Source organism: Epinephelus fuscoguttatus, linkage group LG10 (assembly GCF_011397635.1).
Source record: "Epinephelus fuscoguttatus linkage group LG10, E.fuscoguttatus.final_Chr_v1".
NCBI classification, from domain to species: Eukaryota; Metazoa; Chordata; class Actinopteri; order Perciformes; family Serranidae; genus Epinephelus; species Epinephelus fuscoguttatus.
In genome coordinates, this window is record NC_064761.1 from 25826786 (window position 1) to 25842582 (window position 15797).

General features: G+C 42.0%; 3 protein-coding genes across 5 annotated transcripts in view; 2 read left to right on the forward strand and 1 right to left on the reverse strand.

Moving 5' to 3' along the window:
* p3h2 (prolyl 3-hydroxylase 2) overlaps positions 1-1991 on the forward strand; it is an 89005-nt gene extending 87014 nt beyond the window's left edge. Inside the window, exon 15 of the mRNA XM_049586949.1 lies at positions 687-1991. Coding sequence (XP_049442906.1) covers positions 687-779 — 93 coding nt within the window. The 3' untranslated portion in view covers positions 780-1991. The remainder of the gene's footprint in view (positions 1-686) is intronic.
* Positions 1821-8090, reverse strand: ccdc181 (coiled-coil domain containing 181). 3 transcript variants are annotated; one of them, XM_049586954.1, is made up of 7 exons: positions 7905-8090; positions 6228-6337; positions 6053-6135; positions 4828-5820; positions 4588-4734; positions 2862-3019; positions 1821-2693 (listed from the first exon to the last, which is right to left on the reverse strand). In XM_049586954.1, the coding sequence occupies exons 4-7, from the start codon at positions 5692-5694 to the stop codon at positions 2522-2524; spliced, it is 1344 nt and encodes a 447-aa protein (XP_049442911.1). In that variant the 5' UTR covers positions 5695-5820; positions 6053-6135; positions 6228-6337; positions 7905-8090; the 3' UTR covers positions 1821-2521. The 3 variants fall into 3 exon arrangements, with proteins under 3 accessions (XP_049442911.1, XP_049442910.1, XP_049442912.1); XM_049586953.1 differs by lacking the exon at positions 6053-6135; XM_049586955.1 differs by lacking the exon at positions 7905-8090 and having other exon boundaries at positions 6053-6099; positions 6228-6294.
* A 1149-nt stretch (positions 8091-9239) lies between these two features.
* Positions 9240-15277, forward strand: cpox (coproporphyrinogen oxidase). Its single transcript, XM_049588591.1, has 7 exons — positions 9240-9985; positions 10189-10332; positions 10423-10533; positions 10664-10805; positions 11810-12028; positions 14178-14282; positions 14382-15277. Exons 1-7 carry the CDS (start codon positions 9418-9420, stop codon positions 14464-14466), a joined length of 1374 nt encoding a protein of 457 aa, XP_049444548.1. The 5' UTR covers positions 9240-9417; the 3' UTR covers positions 14467-15277.
* The last annotated feature ends 520 nt before the right edge of the window (positions 15278-15797 follow it).

Sequence of the window (15797 nt, forward strand, 5' to 3'; positions counted from 1 at the left end):
GTTTAATATTTAATTAACAAATAAGTGTGGTGTTATATTAAATATAATCTATTTAATTTCAAGCATAGGTTTAAAACATTTTTACTCTTTGAAAGGAAATAACGTAGTTAGGAGAAGGATTTACTTTTCTTCTAGCAACAGCATCTGGTCATCATCTTTGGTTCATGACCAAATACTTGCAAAACAAATGATATTGCCATTAGCCTTGGCTGTACTGTGTGTTCAGTGCTAATTAACAAACTTAAACATGCCAACATAGTAAACTGAGACGTTTTAGCATTTAGCTACTTGCACCACTGTGTAAGTAAAAGAGTTGTTAGCATGGCTGTAGACTCTCAGTCCATCTCAATGTAGCTGACAATGCAGCTGTAAAAACTCAAAGCTTTTCTTCTTGAAATCATCAGCTACTAATGCCAAAGACAGGTGTGTTTCGTCGCCACAAATGGACGGCCTTAGATCCACTCTTAGCTATCTGGTGTCACACAAGGACACTGGTGGACAAATCCAACTCAGCTTTGGAGGCACATCAGGCCAACAAAGGAAACGGTGGACCTCCCATTTCATCCTTGGAGAGCAATGAGCCAGCAGTCACCTCTTATTAATTTTCTATGAGAAATTCCCTCTGATGAATTCTTTGTCCTTTGGCTAACTTGAATATGAACTTGTTTTTAATTCTTCTGTCCCAGGAGAGACTGCAGGCGGATGAGGTGATCCAGGCGTTGGACACACAGGCTGTGTGGGGTCAAGGCCTCAACATCAACCCCAAAGATGAACTGTAGGAGCAGCTCCACCCCCTCCCCCCGACCCCCTCCCATGAAATCCTTCTATATATTTTAACTATTTATTGAATCGAGCTTTGGATCAGAACTTTTCTATTTTTGTACTGTTTGAAGTGCAAGATTAATGATATTGTTGTGTTGTCAGGCGTTTTTTATTTTCATGTGTCTCTACACACAAGTACTTGAGTTTACCTTTTGCTCTTTGTCTTTCCCTCCAGTGACAGCTTCTAGTAGAGATTAAGAAAAATAATCCATTTCAGTTTCGTTGTAAGTAAACTGTTTCATTGAAGACTGGTCGTATCTGTAATCTCACTGAACTGTGAAGACGCCAAAGAGAAGAACGGCAGTTTACTTTTTTTTGTTTTTTGAGTTGTTGTTGTTCTGGGCAACTCATTCAATGGGTTTTATTCATAAACACTATGTAAAGATATTAAAAACACCTTCTTTTCAGTGGTCAGTAGTCACAAATGGTACCGTTACATATGCTATTACTAACAACATTATTCATCAGTGTTTGTTTCTTTTCTTCCAGTGCCAGTAATAATTATTTACCACGTAGGCAGAGCACTGTTTTTCTAATTTGGGTACCTAAAGCTCTCCCTCAAAGAGTTTAAGAAAGAGATACGTTCTAATATGCTGAATATTTATGATCATGCACTCTGTCCTTCTCTGTGTGTCGAACCTGAAACTGAAAAATGTCCTCTGTCTACTACTTTGTCCACTTCTCCTCTTGTTGTTGCTGTGTTTAATCAATCTGCTCCTTCCCGGGCACACAGAGCAGAATATACTGGTTTACATGTTCACTGATACGAGAACATGGTGTTTAACTTTTATTTATGTGTTGTTATTAATAGACAGCTGCTCTCGTAACTGTCGGCATTTATTATGAGGAACTTTTTTTCAGAAAAGACGTTCATCATTCCTGTTTCAAGGAATACATATGTGTATCTATCTTTTATGTCTTTATATTTGTGTTGATGATTCAGATGATAGGCCGAGTCGTGCACTGTAAATCCAATGGAAAGAAACATGCAAAGAGTTTTTGTTTTTTGTTTTTTTTCTTCCTACAATAGATTCAAACTGCTAACCAAGAAGCTTAATCCTGTTGGTATGAGGTTGGCCACTTTTGTTTCACTGATATTTAATTCTGAAATGCTGTAGCACACAAAAATGTATGTGTACATGCCTAAAAATTAAAAACATAAAACTCCACATCTGTATTTAATGTTTTATTTCTTCTGTGTGGTCATGAAATTGAATATTCATTCTTTTGTATGAAATAAGAACGCCTTTTAATTGAAGAAATCTCCTCTTACAGATATTTCCTTTACAGTTTCAACCTGTTGTAAACTTGAAGGTGTTCTCATACATCTGCGTGTAACCAAACACTCTCTGACAAAAGGCATACAGCAGGCTAACAAATGGTAAATGGTTCAGCTCCCTTCTTCATGAAGAGCGTCATTTCAATTTAAAATAAAGTGCGTCTGCCACTACACTAAGTACGAGTAAAAAAATCATTCACTCAATATACTTTATCACACTGAGTAGAGGTCACTGCGGTAAACTTTTCAAAATGTGCTTTAACACAGCACAGGAACAGAAATGATGAAACAAAACTCTAACAACACCTGAACACAGAATCAACTGTCTTATGTTTCACGTCAAGTCTTGTGTTGTCTGCTTTGTGCGTTTTCATGAGGTGATGCTGTGTGAATCCAGCGGACGTGTTGAATTTGTTTGGTTCAGAAGCGGTAGGCCAGCTGTTCGGTGAATCTGAATGGTTTGGTTTCATGGACAGTACACAGCAGGTCCCTCATGCGTCGTGCGCGCCGCTCCTCCAGCACCAGCCTGCGGGAGCGCTCTCGAGCTGCCTGCTGCTCTGCCCGCTTCTCTGCACGTTTCCGCTTCAGCCACCTGAGGAGAAGGACCAGGTGTAAATTCAATGTTAGCACTCTGGGAAAACTTTCAAACTTCTTATTGCCATGTCACGAGCAATGCATATATGGGGATACAGCATCAAGGGAGAAGTTGTGAAGTTTCTTGTCGCCTTAAAAGTGAATGAAAGTGTAAAATTGAGCTCACAGCTTGAAGGCACGTTCACACTCCTCGCGGCTGTGCAGGAGGTAACCACTGTCCTCCTCCAGCCTCTTCAGCTCCACCAGCTGCCTCTCTTTCTGCTGCTGCTCTTGCTTCCTCTGAAGCCACAGCCTGAAGGACTCCTCTGGGTCGCTGGAGTCTTTCTGCACAAGGGAGCAGAAATACATCCAACAATAAAGCAGTTACAATGACAAACATTTAGTACAGCAGTATTATTGAACTGCCCTGGCTTTTCCCTGTGTTTCCAAACAATGAGGTTGGTCTGTTTCTTCTTACCCTGTCTCCGACAAGTAAAAGTATTTATCTCCTTTGCTGCAGAGGATCTTATGGATCTATCAGGCGCCTAAAAGCTTGGTGTGCAAAATGCAGAAGCTTTCATGCATCGAGTTGTTCACATGAAAATGCTGTAGATATAATACTTGCCATTCTCTGCAGCCCGTGAGATTAAATTACAACTAAATTAGAATTTATTTAGGCATCATATAATTCTACCTACATGTGTATTTCCTGTATCATTACATTCTCAAGCAGGGCTCGGCTTTTGTAGGTTAAAGAAGATTACTAAGAGCAGAATTAGGTGCTTCTTTGAAAATGGGTGGTTCACAAGGGCTGAGCTGTGCCTTAAAAACTGTCCTTTCTAAAGTCGTCTTCCCTGGTGTGGTAAACAGGGAGAAAGTACAGTGCAGCACAGACAACAAAAGAGATTAGAGCCTGGATTTGAAATGCTTCTTTTTACACATTTTGCAGCGAGGAAAATCCAGCATGGACTGAAACGTTTGCACTTTTTCACAGTTTTTTTTTCACTGTTTAGCCCCAGTCTATCACTAGAAGCATTCAAAAATCTTGACTCTGGTCTAATCACTTCTGTCCGCTGTGTACAAGTCCTCCATTGCTGCACTATACTTATTTGAAAATGACAAATCATTCTCAGATATTGGAGTTACATTTCCCACAGGTGAATGAAAATATAACTTATGCTGCTCCTCAGGCTCTCTGCGCCTCAACCTCCTTCTCACCTGCAGCCAGTCTGGGGTATGTGACGACTGAGGTGCTGCTTTTCTGTCTCTGTTTGCTGCTATGTGTTGCTTTGCTTGGGTACTGGTGAGCCACTTTGTGCTGATAGTCCAGAGCTCTCTGTGACTTCTTGTGAACTTGAGAAGGCAACAATTGCTGTCAGACTAACCTGTGTCGGAGTACTGTTACTTACACACCGTTGTCAAACTACAGTGAACTGTAAAACAAGCCTTGTTGTTGTTAAATTTATCTTTGTGAGGCCTCCGTCACCTGTTGAGCTTCATCCGTCCTAATTCAACCCTATGAGGTCATTGCCAGGACGCTCTGTAGGGGAGAGCTGCCAGTTTTGTTATCCTCTTTTTCTCCTTTATTTTAATGTTTGGTTAAGGAGTTAGCTAAAGGACTGTGCTCTTCCTTTTTTCTGGCAGTTAGTTAGCTATTTAGGGCTGTTTGGCCTCATGTTTCTTTATGCTTCCATAACTGGCATTAAAAGGGTTAAACTGCACTACATGGCTCCTAATTTTCCCCCATCTAACCTTACATTGCTTCCCTCACCCCAAGACCACCCTGGAGGACAAAACAGTTGGTAAAATTGTATTAAAAAATAGTCTTAAAGTGTGATCAACATATAAAGGAAAGCTTATCCCTGCTTCACATCTCTGCTTTGTTAGGTTAGGGTGCCCTCTTGTGGTCGTACCTTAGTATTCATCCTCTCCATCTCCTGTGCTCGCTGGATCCTTCTCTCCTCCTGAAACTGCTCCCTCTTCCTCATCAGCCAGGCCTTGAACGCCAGCTCGTTCTCCTGCCGCTTCTGCTCCTCTTCCTCCAGTTTCCTCTGCTCCTCCTGAGAAATCCACAACAAGCACCAAAGTGGAAATGTGTTGTTTTAATGTTAGGTGTGATTTTACTACCGTTAACATTATCACTTCTCTCCTACCTCTCTGGCCAGCTTCTCCTTCCTCTCCTGGATCCTCTGCAGCAGCTCCTTCTGCTGAGGGGAGAGGGTGTAGGTGGCCTGGCAGGGTGTCCCCGTGGCCGACTGCACCCGCCGCTTGCTGCCTCTCCTCTGGCTGCCTCTCTGGCTGTGGCTGGCTGAGCTGGGTCTGTTCCTGGGCTGAGCTGGAGGTCTGGGGGCACGGAGGTGATCGATGCTTTGTTGGAAGGGGGACGAGCCGGCACGAGGACGAGGAGAGGAGGAGGACCTGTGGGTCTTACCAGAGCTCACAGCCTGCTCCTGGTGACGTGGGGAGGAGTAGTCACTGTTTGCTATCGGAGGGAGAAGTCCTTGACTCTCCACCTCTTTCAGGCTGACCAGGTCAAACTTACCATCCTTCTCTACAAGGACTCTGCCCTCCTTTATGTCTCCCTTACTGTTCTCCACAGCCCTGCCAGATCCTCTAGATCCTACACTCTCCTCTCGAGGGGAAAGCTTCAGCTCAGAAAGCTTCCCCAACACTTCAATCTCTGCCTCTGAATCCTTGGATTTCTCCTTGCTGGCCTGCCCCCCTTCCACCTCACCATTGTTTCCATTTTTCTCAAACTGCAGTGGAGGCACCACCAGGTCCACCAGCTTCTCTTTAAAATGCAGCCGCCTGCGTCTTGTCATATCCGGAGCTTCCTGGTCCTGCAGCTCCCGATTGGCCTGCTGGATCTTCTCCAGGATGTACTTCTTCTCCTCATCTGTCTGGTCATCCATCCCTGGAGGAGGTGGAACAATTGCTGCTGACTTATTTGGGTTGTCACTGTCTGAATCATACTCTAGTGGCTCCATCGGCGAGGGCCACCTCTCTTCATCTTCCTCCATCTCCTCTGTTTTCTTGCCTCTCTTCTCCTCCTTGTGGATTTTGGGCTTTCCTTTCTTTCCTCTCTGTTTCTCATCCTCCTCCAGCTCTTTGTCTATTTCTGCCTCTATGTCCTCATAGTCAGGACCCTGTGGGGCGGAAACACACACAAGCTGCATTCACTAATTAAGTTGGAAGGTAAATGAATGAGCAGCATCAATACTTAGCAGGTAATGGGCGTGCTGGTGTGATAACAGACATGTGTAAGCGTGTTCATCAATATTGCATCTGGCAGAGGCGCACAGCGAAAGTGTGTCAATAGAGTGGGTTTCGCATGCAAACAGGGAGTTGTGCCAGGTCGGGTAACTCAACACTACTCACTGTGACACTTTCACAGAGCGGGGTCAGAGACTCAAGCAGCACCCAGTCTGCAGTAAGTAGAGCAGCACTCCACACTTAGAAAACTAAGAAGCAGGGTGATAAAAAAAAAAATAACAGAAAGTAGAAAGGAGAAACACAATCTGCCCGTCCAATATATCTCAGATAAATTACTTACCTGGTCCTCACTCCTGCTTTCCTCGCTGATCAGCCAGTCCAGATCCTTCTCAAAGTCGTCCTCATATTCCTCCTGAGACTTCGTGATAACCACCTCACTCATAATCTTCACTGGAAGGAGATCAAAGACAAATTTCAGATAAGATTATTGTCACACCAGCAGCAGGGCCTGAGGAAGGTGATATCAGTCAGAGATATCTCAACATGTGTGCTAGAAATTCATGCTTCATGGAGGATTCCTGATGAACTGAGCCATCATTAAGCCAAAATATCCTCTTGACCCACATTTGGTCCATGACAAGCTCTCTCGAAAAAACTAATTTGAATCCTCATGGTTGCCAGAAGTTGCATTTTAATATTTTCTAGGTCAGTCAGACATTATATCTTAAGACAAAACTCATTTTTTAGCTTCTCAACAGATTAAGCTTTTTTTGTTTGGGAAGGTAACAATGACTGCAGTCCCTGTACATCACTACATGGCTACAGCTCTTTCTTTAAACACAGTTTCATTTTTTAAAAGATATTTTTGGGGGCTTTTTTTGCCTTTTTGATACGACAGATTTGGCGTGGGGGGTGGCTGCTGCAAGGACACAGCCCCCGCAGTATGGGACACCCTCTGCACCAGGTGAGCTAGTGTGCACCCCCACAGTTTCATCTTTAATTATATTTATCCCAAAAACAGGGCATGGATACAAATATTTAGACCAAGTTGTTTGGCCTTTTATTGTCTGGTTCTTCTATTTCTAACCAGAACTTTGACATCTCTGCAAATAAACAGTACAAATAACTGTATAAAAATTATTGTGATAAACCTTGCCAATTAAAGACTCATATTATTGTGGGTATAACCACAGAAAAACACACTTTTACCTCTGATACAGTGTGTCAAGTTTTAAAAATGTTAATGCTTTAAATTTCAGTGTTGGTGTAAATAATATATGAAGTAGATATTCTGCAGCAAATACAACACAATTTAATACAAATAAGAAAATATGACTGTGCTGTAAATTGCATTATAATGGGGATATCACAGCTAATAGGTGATAGCCATCAGAGGTTAGAGGTTGGATGAGTAGCAATGTTAGACTTTGCCCTATGCTCCTCTGACCTGTGTGACTGACAATACACAGATAGCATCGCCTGCAGTACAGATCACTGTATCCCATCAGGTTTCATTTAAACAACATCACGCAGATCAAATTACAAGCAAAAATTTCCAAATTGTACATTCACTTTAGTTTTAGTGTCCCATGGATTAGAAAGCAGCTGTGTTTTATTGTGGCACTAATCCTCTAACATCTAAACACTACTGTGCTTATGTTGGGATTTGTCGCCACCTACTGGACAGAAACCAGTACTGCTGGTTCACCAATAAACTATTTCTCTCTTTATTTATTACAAATATGCCCTCTGTTCTGCTGACATGTACGTTATGCTCACAGTTGGTACAGTTCTGCTGTGGCTTAGAAGCAATTTCACTGTCTACATGACAAATCTAAAATACACAGACTGTAATCCAGTTTACTTGTATAGCTCTGCGGGGCATAAAAATAAACAGGACGGAAATAGGAGGCTGACTCGCAGGGTATAGGGAATCATATAGCTTAAATCAAACTGTTGGGCTACTGGAAAAAATAGCAGTAAAAAGTGTGGTCATAATGGTTGTTGGTAAACTCACCAGCAGCCGGCTCTTGCGTCGTATTCCTGTTGAGTTAAACGCTTTTAAAGAACACATCCAGCCGGGTTGTTTTCAGACTATCACTCCATCTGACTGGCCCACATAGTGTCTGACAGTCTGCAGAGCAGCACCTGTGCACATAATCTGTTTCTAGTCCCTCTACAGCCCTAAAAGGTTTAATGGACCCGTCGTCATAGAGACCTACAACACGCTTTACTACTTGCGCATGCGCACAGAAAACTTGCTGACCATAAAATCTCCATGTACACACTATAAACAAGAGCCAACAGAGAAATTGTTCCCGGAACCCTCCAGAAAAACATCTTAAATATACATACAGGGAATTTTAAAATGTTACTGTAAAAATCAATGTCTTAATTTAACGTGAATATTTGTATATATGTTTATACAATGTTTTAAATCCTGGCTCAACCATTATTATTATCATTATTATTGTTATTGGTATTATTATTGTTATTATTTTATTTTTATTATTACTGTGTTGTCTGGTTCGCTTTTTGAGTTTTAAATTATTTGATTTAAAATGGTCTGTCCATGCTCAGGCTGCAATAAATAAATAAAATAAAATAAAATAAAATAAAATAATAGCAATAGTAATAATAATAATAATAATAATACATAAAAAATAGACCCTACAAAATGATCTTAAAATAGCTTAGAATACCCCAAATTTATTTAATGTCAATTAGATTGTGGTAATATAATTCATTGCAAATTTATTTAGGAATATGCACCACTGAAGCACAATATTTTATAAACTGAATAATAAAGGTCTTAAAGTGAATCTTGCATTATCAGTTGTCTTGTTGAGAGGAAATGATAAATAGTTGCAGACAATAAAACAAAAACAGGCAAAAGATAAAATAATACCAAAAAGATCAATACTAAGACGACTGAAATAAGAAAAGACATATACTTGACAAAGTATGCATAGGCTACCATTTCATTTATAAAAGTTTTTGAAGTAATAAACTGTTGTTTAACCAAGTTTTTGTATCTGTGGTGAGTTGTGAATGCTGGGATTTTTGAGATATCTTTATGGACAAAGAAAAATCTAAGTGTAGTAATGCATATGTTGAGACTGTGATTGGTATATAATTTAAGTTCTGTCTTTATATCACAGCTACAATCGTTTAAAGATGGGGAAACTCAATAATTTGGCAAACACAGAGGCACTTGAATACGTCTTTAATGAATAAATCAAAATTCGGAGCATATGAGGAGTCCATGAATGCAACATTCGCTTCCAGGCGCACTGCATCCTGGGTGGTGAAGTGCGCTGTAGGCTCTCATTAGTCGGAGAGCTTGACGAAGAACGCCATTTCCCTTGACACCTCTGTCAGTCGCGAGGAACTACCATAGGGAACTACACGCCCCCTGCCTTGAAGCATGACAAACAGCACGCACACACAACTTCTGATAATGTTTTGAGGAAATACCTGACTGTTAACGGCCGCCACGCACCGAGAAAAGACCGGTTTCCGAAACAAAAATGGCGATGATAGTTTTCTGCTCCGTCAACAAGACGGCTCAGACCACCGCGAGACGGTGTTTGCGTTCACATTTAAAAGGGCTTGCTAGTTCAGCAGAGTCACAAGTGCCGTTATCCTGCAGTCACAGCTCCTCAGTGACTTTTCTTACAGGTACGAGATGGTTTTCCAGGGGCTCCAGTGTGCGGTTCATGTCCCATGGGACCGCAGGCAGAGCCGCAGCCGGGCGAACCAGGAGGGGAGCCCTGGCGCTCAGTGGAGCCGCAGCACTGACAGCAGCAGCGGCTGTAGCGGGATTCCTAGCCAACGCTAACCACTTCCAGCGGGCTGAGATGGCAACGAAGGTATCCCAAGCCGCTGAGGAGAAGGAGGAGGAGGGGAGTATCTTGGAGAGATGCCGGGGGTTCATGTCCCCTCCGATGACCGATGTTAGTGTGCTGGAGCAGAGGAAAGGAGAGATGCGTACGAGGATGGAGATGTTGATTATGGAGACGCAGGCCGACTTCTGCAAAGCTCTGGAGAAGGTGGACGGTGGGACATTCAAGGTGGACCGGTGGCAGAGGAGTGAAGGTAAGGAGGGGTCACCTGAAAAGGTCATGACACTGCAGAGCTCATTGTGGAGCAGAACAGATCAAAGTCAGGTGTTAATGATAGTCTTAAAATACATGAGTTTCAAGCATGCTGCATGTTTTTGTCCTCGTGTAAGTCTCTTTCAATGTGTTCCTGTTTTGATCCTATGTGTGTGTGTGTGTGTGTGTGTGTGTGTGTGCCAGGTGGTGGAGGAATCAGCTGTGTGATGCAGGATGGAAAGGTGTTTGAGAAGGCAGGGGTCAATGTGTCAGTAGTTTATGGAAACCTGACAGAGGAGGCCGCCAAGCAGATGACGAGCCGAGGGAAAGTCCTCAAAGGAAAAGATGGTAACTTAATATTTGCGTGTAGGATTAAAGCTTGATATTGCTTATCTGAGTTGTATGTCAAGTTTCATTTCATACCCTGTTTTGTCTCAGGTAAGCTGCCATTTTGTGCCATGGGTGTGAGCTCAGTCATCCACCCCAAGAACCCCCACATCCCCACTGTGCACTTCAACTACAGATACTTCGAGATCGAAGAGCAAGATGGTGAGTGTCAGTCCTTGACGTCAGCAATTGTGTCTCGGTGTCAGTGACACTATTGAGTGCATGAATGAATGATAACCCTTGTTTCTTTCTTCCTTGTCTGTCTGTGTGTATGTGTGTGTGTGTGTCTCAGGCTCTAAGCAGTGGTGGTTTGGTGGAGGCACAGACCTGACTCCAGTTTATATCAATAAAGAAGATGCTTTTCACTTCCACAACACCCTGAAGGAGGCCTGTGACAAGCATCACCCACAGTACTACCCCGACTTTAAGAAATGGTACAGTTTGACTCGAGATCAGTCCTGCATTTATGATAATCCACATGAATGTCTAGGCTCAAAATACCAATTGCAAATGCACAGTTTACTGCGCAGTTTTTAAAAGAGTCAAAGGGGAAGTCAGCTCATATTACACTAACATATTGACAATATCCTCATATTTGAATGGTTTAAAAAAAGAAAATGTCACAATGTTTGATTCGGCCGAGCCGTGGTGGAAGCGCCAAGAAGACAAGTTCACCAAATGGTGCATAAAACAGAAATGGCGCAGATAATTTTAAAAGTTGCATGCACCAGTGCGTGTACTCGGAAAACAGTATTTTGCGCCCCGTATGTGTACCTCAGCACGTACACATATGTAGGTCTGATTTCTGTGTATTTGTCTGCGTGGATTACAGTGGGTGTATCCTCACTGTAGAATGATGATAAGGGGACGTCTCTGCCTGAAATCTGCAGTTGCGGAAAAACCGTTGAGCCCTGACGCTGGCCATCGAATGACCGTGGGGGATGTGGAAAGGGAGGGTGTGGTTTATCTGATGTGGCTTGTAATGAGTACATGTGTCAACTTAATTTGAAGTTGAATTAAAAGCATTTTGGGGAATATGGTTATTTACTTTCTTGCAGAGAGTTGGATGACATGATTGAAAGCACTCTTCATCTTATATCTTGTATCTTTCCATCAAAATGAAGCTTGGGCTGAGCTGTAGAGGTGCTGGTAGGCAGATTTTTTTTTTTACCTGTAGACAGAACCAAACTAGCTGGCTTTAGCTTCATATTTAACGGGTAGATATGAGACATTTAATTTCCTTGTAAACTGTCACTATAGATGTGCTTACACCTGACTTATTTTTAATTCATTTTCTCCTCCTGCCTTTAAATAATATATATCTGCATAGCCCAGATCTGCTGAATATTTTAAAGTCCAGCCCTGGTTTAAAAAAAAAAGGAGAGGAAAGTAAGATGAGAACAGCTATTGACTGATGTTTTTGGGTATGTCTCTCCAGGTGTGACAGATACTTCTACGTCCGGCACAGAGGAGAGACTCGAGGTATAGGAGGGATCTTCTTCGATGACCTGGACTCCCCGAGTCAGGAGGAGGTATTCAACTTCGTCAAGAGCTGCGCTCGCACCGTGGTGCCTTGTTACCTGCCCATCGTGTACAAACACCTCAATGACTCCTTCACTGATGAGGAGAAGGACTGGCAGCAGGTGCGACGAGGAAGGTGAGTAAAAGATGCACAAAAGAACCGGTGGCTGTTGATGAGTATGTAACGTTTTACATAAAAAGTTGGTAAAAGGAGATTTTTTACTTCATAGCCCATTTTAGTACCCTGGAAATCCAGAGTTCTCGCAAGAGCACAATTTGAATTTGCTCAGCGAGTCACTCTGGCAATCAGTAATGATGCTCATTACCCATGCCCTTGTAGCCGAGCTGCACCAATCACATCAGTGTATCTGATATAGGCGGGCCAGAGGCGAGCTAAACAGATGACGACAGTGCTGCGACGACGAAGTCCAGAATCAACACCAGTTGTTTGAAACGGCTTTGGCCGCCACAATGAACGAGTTAGACTTGGCTTTTTCTCTAAAAGAGGAACAGAAGACGGCGCTGGAATCTTTCCTTTGCAAGAACGTTTGGTGCAACGACGTTTTTGCTGTTTTGCTGACCGGATACAGCAAGAGTCTAATCTATCAGTTAGCTCTGCTGGTAGTGAAGGCCATTTTCATTACTCATGGCCGTGCAAAAACTCAAGACCCAAGCCCCAAAAGCTTTAAAGCTTTAGGAAGTCTCTGCTTTCAGTCATTCTTTGTTTGCATTGCTTGATTAGCCTTTGAAGCCAAATTTTCAAAACTAGCTCTACTAAAGGGTGTTTTCACATTTGGTCCTTTTCAGCCTTTTAAGTGGACTCAGGGTGAACACTCCAAGATAACTCAGACCCCTCTGAAGCGAACTCTGAGTTCAGTTCGTTTCAAGTCCGCTTAACCTGTGCACTGTGAACACAAAGTGCTCCAGTTCGCTTTGCTCTCTGCCATTGTATTTAGCCCTCTAGATCACATGTAATTGCACTCGGACGCCTGAAAAAGCAGATGAAACCATTTTGGTCTGTAACGCTAGCAAGGATGCAGGACGAGGAGTAGTTTGGTCCATGGAAGATACTGCACGTCTCCAGATGTGGAATGTAGAATGCATCAAACAGCAACAGTCTACAGCACACAGCATTCAAAGGTTTTCCTCCAATTTTAATTTCATCTGAAAGTGAGGGGCTTCATAACTGCACTGCAGTGACACATCAAAGTAAAAACAAAACTACATAGGCTATAGCGTGAACAGAAAGGGAACTGAGTCCTTTTTCAAATAATCTGACAGTGTGAACACAAAAAGATTTGAGTCCCTTTTCTGTTGGTCCACTTTCTGGAGCATATTCAGAGGACAAAGTTTGGTTTATTTAAAAAAAGACTATATGTGAAAACACTCTCAAAAACCTAACCTTAATACTAGAAGTCAGCATAGGTAAGGCCCAAATGTGACTTCTCCACACATACCATTACTGTTGATGAAGTCATCCAAATCAACAATGAATTAATGGATTATAAATAGCCATGAACACATTTAGCACTTCTTCAGTGTCTTTCAGTTTGTAAAAGTTGAAATTAAAAAAAAAAAGTCTGAAACCCGTTAATGAGATGCAAAATCATTTATAATAAAAAGTTTGCTGTAGATGCTGATGCACAGCCTGTGTGCTTCAAAACTGGACCACATCCTCTGAGTGCTCTCTGCCCCAGTGGGGGGGAGTCTTGAGTCATTTATTAAGAGATGGCAACAGAGAGACTGAGCTAGAGAGCTGGTTTATGACTGGGGAAAAAGCACAATGGTGACCCGGAAATGTGGACAGGGGTTGGATGGGTGAGATAAAGTGGGAGGTAGAAAGAAGAGGCTGGCAGAGTGAATGACCTCCGGTTCAGTCACATCAAGTAAACTTGACCTGTTGTGTCAAAGTTGTGTTGTCATGCAGTTGAAAGTGCAGATTAACTTTAACTGACCTTTGCATGTGACATGTGCATTTGGCAACCCCAAAAGACAAACATTCAGCTAAGATGGACAAAAGATGATGTGAATTTCGTTACTTTATGGCATTACAAAAGTTCATGCACTGCAGCCAAAATTCTCATATCAAAGGCTGCTCGCCACCACATGAATGCACCAACCTGGAAAACTTGGATTACCTACATAAGCAAGTTTTTAATGAGGTTAATCATTGATTTGAGTGCTCGTTTAAAACTTCTTGGTTTGCATGTTGTTTTGTTAACAGTGTCCATTTAATGTATCAAATCACGTGAAGCCACAGTTGGTTTTGTGTGTTTTTGTTGTAGATATGTGGAGTTTAATTTGGTGTATGACAGGGGAGTGAAGTTTGGCTTGGCCACGCCTGGCTCCAGAATTGAGAGCATTCTCATGTCCCTCCCGCTCACTGCCAGGTAAGATAACACTGGTCTGAAGCATCGTTAGCCCTGCTCTTGTATGACAGTAATGAGCTGTCGGTGTTGCTTAGTAACCGACTCACCCTTCGTCCTCAGGTGGGAGTACATGCATGAGCCTGCCAAAGGAACCCAGGAGGCTGAGATGCTGGAGGTGTTACGAAACCCCAAGGAGTGGGTGTGACCAGTGTTCACAGGTTTGCATGTCAATACAGATGAAAGCTCCAGGAAACCATCTCTGTCATATTTTATAATGGTGTGACCTGTTTGTATAAATCAGCAGCAGTTAACAGTATTTTCCAAAATGATGTTGCATTGCACTCCTCTGTAAAGTTTTTTAATCTGCCTAGGTAACTTTCTCTCTTTCCTGTTTACTATGTTTTGTCAAATCAGCCTTGTTAACACTGAATCATATTGAGATTGCATGACTACTGGTGGCCACAGGTGGCCATTGTTGCTTTTAGGTCATCTTACACTGATGACGTGCTCCTTTTTAAGAAGTGTTTGTGTCAAACACAGGCTGTGGTAGGTTTTTTTCTATGTCTGGGCTAAATGTGGCTTGCTCTACTTAAAGCTCTTGCGCTCTACTCTCCTTAAACAAAGCACTGAAAGGGAAAAGGGATAAACTGAGCCACTGCATGTATGTGTGTGCCACCGCTGGTATCACGTGTTAATATTAACAGTTTTTATGATTCAGTGCATCTGCTTGCAACAAAGCAGAAAAACACCAGACTAATATTGGAATGATGCCTCTTGAGCCCCATTTACATTGTGGTTGGTCATTCAGTTGTGGTTAATGAGTCACTTCCTGGTTTGTTTGAACTGTTGTAAAACAATAGTTGGATGTTGGATCACATTCCACAGGGAGGACAGATGTGAATCACAGGCCAGGTGGCCAGCTGAAGAAAAAAATCATGTTTGTCAAAACAAAATGCCAGTGGAAATGTGGAAATAATTTATAGCCCACAATTAAAATAAATTGTTTTGATCTGTTACCTTTGGAGTTTTCCTGGCTTCATTCCCAGTCTCTTTTGCATCATTTACATTTACATGTAGTTCATCCTTTAATAGACCTTTGATTGTTGAAGATCCATCAGCCAGAAACTGACCGCAGCTGAGCAATGAATCATATGTTTGTAAAAGGATAGATCAGTGTAAATGCAGGAATCCTGAGGTCAAACTTTATATCTTTAAGACCTTTTTCAGTATAGTATGCAATGTAAGAGTAATAATGTAATAGTATATAGTATAAGAAAGGCATAGTATAGTATGTCATAAAAATGGATTTAAAAAAAGTAGATTATAATACAGTATGAAAAATCATAGTACACTATGAAATAAAACATGACACTGTAGTATGTCATAAAAGAATGTCCACAAAAAAGTCATAATGTTGTATGGCATAAAAATCATAAAAGTCATAGTAAAGTATTCATTCATTCATTCATCTTCTAACCACTTCATCCTCTTGAGGGTCGCGGGGGGGCTGGAGCCTATCCCAGTTGACATCAGGCA